At 44.5% G+C, this 6,322-nt stretch overlaps 1 protein-coding gene across 1 annotated transcript; it reads left to right on the top strand.

The window, feature by feature from the left end:
* The first annotated feature begins 221 nt into the window (after window positions 1-221).
* CCR4 (C-C motif chemokine receptor 4) lies at window positions 222-4,896 on the top strand. The gene is made up of 2 exons (XM_077811113.1): window positions 222-421; window positions 3,064-4,896. Exon 2 carries the CDS (start codon window positions 3,074-3,076, stop codon window positions 4,142-4,144), a length of 1,071 nt encoding a protein of 356 aa, XP_077667239.1. The 5' UTR covers window positions 222-421; window positions 3,064-3,073; the 3' UTR covers window positions 4,145-4,896.
* The last annotated feature ends 1,426 nt before the right edge of the window (window positions 4,897-6,322 follow it).

Raw genomic sequence — 6,322 nt, 5'->3', positions numbered from 1 at the left:
TAAAACTTTCATGACCTCTCAGGTCCTTGAGGAATAGTTGGGAGAAATGAAAACAAGGGAGCAACTGTGTTCAAGTAAATTCAGAAAGAGACACAAGCAGAAGACCAATCACCAGTTGGAAATGGAGAAAGCTAGAAGGAATAAGACACACTAATCCCTGCCTCACGGCATTCACAGGGAAGTGATGGTTGTTTCAATACATATATTTTAAAGGCACATTATCTCATCTCATTATCACAAGAATTAGATGTTTCTGCTCTGGGACGGACTCCCCAACGAAAACCTTGAACTTCCTTTCAGATTATGCCACATCACATTCACTGTTGCAGTGAGCAAGCCACCTACTTACCCAGAAAACAGGAGAATCTGCACTTTCAGGCAAAGGGTTTCTTCAGATCAATTGTGAAGGGGGAGAAAAAAGGTACAATTTACAAAATGCAATTCAGAAACAGTGATTTTGTATATTTTATACATTTGTTTTGTATATATGGTTATGCAAGTATTCATATACTTTAAGGAGTTTTCTTTCTGCTATTGCTTCACTTTGAAATTGAACAATTTTCAAACATGGGCATAATCAAAATTTTCATGTTTAGTTTTTATTTTATTACAAAAGGGTAGAATTTGCATTTTAAAATTAACTAAAATGTCTGAATCTAGTTGCAATGACTCCTAACTAATTCTTGTGAGTTGTTCAGTTTATATACTCTGGCACTAAAAGCAATTATAGACCACTGGTTTAAAAGTCCTTCTTTTTTCCCCTTATTGGTGTTTAATGAAATTTGTACTTCAGCTTAAGAAGTCAATATCTATCTGCAATATAACACAACTACAGGGTGGACAGGAGTTATCTCTTCTGCCTGGAGCATAAAACTTGGAAACAGCCATTACAGATTCTGTCCCTGGTCCTAGCACGAACTCACTGTGCAACCTTAGACAAGACACTTAATTCTACTCAGTTTCATTTTCTCCTTTTCTACAAATGGGGATACTTACCAACCTCCAAAAATGTGGAGAGACTTAATTCACTTTGGCAAAAAGCTAGGAAATGCTTGGATGAATAATGCTATTGTTACCTTTTCACATGCAGTCTTTTTATGTTGTGTTCACCAACTGAGCAGTGTAGCCTTTTTAAAATAATGCCAATTAAAATACATCTCTTAAAACAGAACATATTAATATGTGCATATTAATGTGACAAATTCACTTGGCCACTGAAGAAAGAGACTACTGAAAATACATATATATATTTTCTGGACAGCAAGTTAAGTGCTGGTACTGTTACGTAAGAGAGACCTATTGCTGATATTCAGGAACTGCATAAACATTGCATTAAAAAGGAGTAGTGCTTTAAAAATGAGTCAGATGCTCAGGTCCTTGTTTATTTTTCAGGTTTCAGAGTAACAACCGTGTTAGTCTGTCTTCACAAAAAGAAAAGGAGGACTTGTGGCACCTTAGAGACTAACCAATTTATTTGAGCATGAGCTTTTGTGAGCTACAGTTGCATCCGATGAAGTGAGCTGTAGCTCACGAAAGCTTATGCTCAAATAAATTGGTTAGTCTCTAAGGTACCACAAGTCCTCCTTTTCTTTTTGCGTTTATTTTTCACTCGTCCTTAGTCAACGTTTGCTTGAGTAAATACAGTGGGTGGAAGTCAATTGGAGTTTTATCATTTACTTCATTGGGACTAGGATTTCAGTTCTTATGATTTGGTTCCAAGGTTTGAAGGATTTCTGTCACTTATTTTGCTAATTGAACTCCACCTGCCTCCCTTCAAGCTGCAGTTTCAACTGAAAACAAACAGCCCCACTGCATGCCCTAAACCAGAGGTGGGCAAACTACAGTCCGCAGACCACATCCAGCCCGCGGGACCCTCCAACCCGGCCCCTGAGCTCCCAGCCCGGGAGGCTAGCCCCCCGGCCCCTCCTCCGCTGTTTCCCCTCTCCCACAGCCTCAGCTCACTGCGCCGCCAGTGCAATGCTCTGGGCGGCGGGGCTACGAGCTCTTGCCGGGCCACACAGCTGCAGAGCTGCAGCCTGACCCGGGGCTCTGTGCTGCGCGGTGGTGTGGCTGGCTCCAGCCAGGTGGCACGGCTGCCTGTCCTGGTGCTCTGGGCAGCATGGCTGTAGCGCCCCAGCCACTGGTGCTCCAGGCAGCGTGATAAGGGGGCAGGGAGTGGGGGGGGGGTTGGATAGAGGGCAGGGGAGTTCGGGTTGGTGGTCAGGGGGCAGGGGTGTGGATAGGGGTCTGGGCAGTCAGGAATGGGGGGGGGCTGTTGAATGGGGTAGGGGTCCCGGGGGGCAGTCAAGGGATGAGAGGAGGGGTTGGATGGTGTGGTGGGGGGCAGTCAGGGGACCGGGAGGGAGGGAGGGATGGGGCAGCGGTCCCGGGCGGGCCATCAGGGGACAGGGGGGTTGGATGGGGCAGGAGTCCCGGGGGGGGCCACCAGGCGGCGAGAACCGGGGGGGGGGGGTCAGATAGGGGGCGGGGGCCGGGCTATGTGTGGCTGTTTGGGGAGGCACAGCCTCCCCTAACCAGCCCTCCATACAATTTCTGAAACCCAAATTGTCCTCAGGCCAAAAAGTTTGCCCACCCCTGCCCTAAACTCTTATGTAGCGCTAAATAGTGCTAGAAGTGTCCATTAACATATCAGGGAATGGCCCCCATTTCTGTCCAGTATGGATTTGTAAATCTTTAATGCTAACTGAGATCTGGATCCACCAAAAACCTAGAGTTTCAAACCTCAGACAAAACGTGCATTAGAACTGCAAAGACTTCATTCTTATTCAAGTTCTTTTCAAAGACTTCTTTGGTGATACTTTTTTCAGAGTAACAGCTGTATTAGTCTGTATTCGCAAAAAGAAAAGGAGTACTTGTGGCACCTTAGAGACTAACCAATTTATTTGAGCAAAGCTTATGCTCAAATAAATTGGTTAGTCTCTAAGGTGCCACAAGTACTCCTTTTGTTTTTGGTGATACTGTTTCAAAGTTGCCTCTATTTCAGGTAAAGATTTTTAACTCCCCCTTGAGAATCTATTAACATTTGTATCTGCTTCTTCTCAGGAAGTGGAAAATGAAAAGAACAACCCCAACAGTCTACGACTATTCGTTTCCATATGTCTATGTTGACATTTATGATGATTCTTCAAAACCTTGCAGTAAAGAAGGCATCAAGAAGTTTGGATCACATTTTCTGCCCACTCTTTACTCTCTGGTATTCCTGCTTGGTTTGGTAGGGAACTCTCTAGTCATTTTGGTCCTGTTAAAATACAAGAGGCTGAAGAGCATGACCGACGTTTATCTGCTCAACCTCGCAATCTCAGATTTGCTGTTTGTTTTCTCCCTTCCCTTCTGGTCTTATTATGCAGCAGATCAGTGGGTTTTCGGGGACGGATTGTGTAAAATCGTTTCTTGGATCTATCTGGTTGGGTTTTACAGTGGGATATTTTTTATTATGCTCATGAGCATAGATAGATACTTGGCAATAGTTCATGCTGTGCTTGCCTTGAGAGCAAGAACAGTCACCTATGGCATCTTTACCAGTCTTATTGTATGGTTAGTAGCCATTTCAGCCTCAGTTCCAGAGCTGATATTTAGTGAATCCTATAAGGAACGCAATCATACCACCTGCAAACCACGGTACCCTGGTAATTCCACAAACTGGAGGATTTTCTCCTCTTTGGAAGTCAATGTCCTAGGGCTCATGATACCTTCAGTGGTTATGATTTTTTGCTACTCAATGATCATTAAAACCTTGCTGTACTGTAGAAGTGAGAAAAAGAATAAGGCTGTAAAGATGATCTTTGCTGTCATGATTGTGTTTTTTGTTTTTTGGACCCCTTACAACATTGTGCTTTTCTTACAATTGTTGCTAGACCTGGGTTTCATTACAAAGTGTAAAATCAGCAAAGATTTGGACTATGCAATGCAAGGGACAGAAACACTGGCTTTTTTCCACTGTTGTCTCAATCCCATTATCTATTTCTTTATGGGGGAAAAATTCAAGAAGTATGTGAAGTTGCTCTTTAAGAGCTGGGGGGTACCTAGAATGTTTTTTAAACGCTGTGGACTTCTCACCACTTACCACGCCGAATCAACCAGTTCATTCCACACACAGTCTACTAGGGATCAAGACGCTCTGTAAAGATCCTGCAGTGTCTACCACAGTTACAAGAAAAACTAACAATCACCACAACATTAAAAAGGGTCTCATTTAAGCTGAAAAGATGTGCATTTAAAAATAAGCCAGCACCTTAAAATAAATGGACCATAAGCTTTCAGTCCTGCCTCTGGAATTTTTTGAATGTAGTGAGAAAAAAAGAGAAAAATGTTTGAGAAGTGGAACCTAGGCTAGGCTTTTGGAAATGTAAAATTCATTTCATATTACAAATCAGTGCCAACAAGTGGTAACACCACCTGCATTTACAGTGCTATGCTGTGCCTTTTGCTCTTCATCAGCACCAACAGCGAGCCCCACTAGGGGGAGAAAAAGGGGAGAGGGCGGAGATCAACAGTCTTCACAAAATGCTTTGGAAATCTTGGCATATTCAGGGATCATCATATTTAGTGTACTGGGCCCAATCCACTTATTGGCATAGGGTTTGTTAGAGCAGAGTCCTAGAGTATAATTGTCTCTTTAGCACGCTTTCTCGGTGAATATTTCCTAGATAATACATACTTTGTGTCTAAGAAAACGGAAACAAGATATATTTAAAATCTTGCTGTTCACCAAGACCTAAATTGTACAGTATGTTATACCACATATGTATACTTTTTTATACAAGTCTTCACATATATATAGACATTTTGAATGAACCTGCCATCATGTTGTTACCTAGAATAGCAGTTTTATATAATAATTAACATGGACATTGTCAGAAATATTTTTAAATAAAAAATGAGGCTTTTTTTTAAAAACCTACAATGCATCCTATGCACATCATTTAAAACATCTTGTTCCTAGTCACATTTCTAAGTAAAATTACTTTAAACACCCTTTTTAAAAAACAAGACTAAGAAGCCTTTGAAAAATGCCCCCTCACAAAAAGACATTAAGCAACAAAAGTCTCCAGTTGGTAGGGGGAGAAGCTGCCAAAGCAGGGACCACTGCATTAGGGGTGAGGGAGAAAAGAGGGCCCAGCCAGGGTCACCCCTCCTCCGAGCATCCCCCTGGACCCAGTACTGTGCAGGAGAGACCACCCCATTGTGGGGGCACTAGGACCTAGGGGATGCCTCTCCCTCTTCGCCCCCCCCTGGCCCCAGTGTGGCCTTGGCACAGCTAATTGGCTGCTTCTGCTCGGAAGCAGGGACCTTTAGACATTCAGAGAACTTTCTGCAGTTTTGACTGGACGTTCTCTGCCCTGTGCTGTTTGCTCCAACCCTTCCTCTCCCTCACAGTCTCTTCACCTCAGCGTGACTTCACACATGCCCCTCTTATCCCCTTCTCCCCTGCCCTGCCCCCCTCATCCCCTTCCCATTTAGCTGATCCCCGACTAACTAAACCTAACCATTAAAAAAAATGGTGCCACTAACCTGGCGTTTGCTGCCATCACATGGGTCCTTCTGCTGGCGGGCTAGAATCCTTCTCCTACCTTCTCTTTAGAGGCAGAGACCTTCCACTACTCTGCCTGCACAGTGCCTAGCCTTCTGGAGCTGCCCTTAGGCACTACTGTAATAAACATAATAAAATGACATGGGATAAGTGACCTTGAAGACTGGGTGAAATGTGCTGCGAGCTGCCTGTGGGAAGCAACAGCTGGGCAGTGCAGGGAGGGGCCGCTGCTTTCCAGGAGGGAAGACTGAAGGTAAGGCGGGGCCTGTATGTGACTCGAGCTGTTCAGGGGCAGCCGAACCTTTACATTGCCCCCCCCCCATCAAGCTATACAATTTGGGGGACAACGCCCCTCCCTACTATCTATCCTTTCTCACAAGACAGGCTGTCATAGGATTACCACCTGGAAAGGCCGCCTTCTGGTGTGGGGTGGTCTTGCAGGCATCCCACCATCAGTTTCCCCTTCTTGGGGCCCCTCAAGAATCTCCAGCTTCAACAGGAACTTGCAACAGGTTACTTTATTAATTTTGACACCTCAGATCACAAATTGAAGCTCAATACCATGACTCAAAGGATTCTGGCTCCACCACCTTCTGCGACACCAGGCTCTTCATCAGTCTCACTTGTCCTTTCGGCTGGAGGGCTCCCAGGGTTATCCACCAATGTGCAAAAGCTCAAACAAGCCACTAATGCAAACTCTGTCCTTGGGCATAATAGAAGTCTCACATCTCTCCTGGGAGCCTTCCCAGCTCCCTGCCCTTTGAGCAGGGC

This window comes from Eretmochelys imbricata, chromosome 2 (genome assembly GCF_965152235.1).
Source record: "Eretmochelys imbricata isolate rEreImb1 chromosome 2, rEreImb1.hap1, whole genome shotgun sequence".
Classification (NCBI taxonomy): domain Eukaryota; kingdom Metazoa; phylum Chordata; order Testudines; family Cheloniidae; genus Eretmochelys; species Eretmochelys imbricata.
The sequence above is the reverse complement of the archived record's forward strand: the minus strand, read 5'-3'. Positions and strand labels throughout refer to the sequence as shown.

What these genes read in the sequence shown, in the direction of transcription:
- CCR4 (XM_077811113.1), top strand. Translation starts at nt 3,074, where the DNA reads ATGAAAAGAACAACCCCAACAGTCTACGACTATTCGTTTCCATATGTC.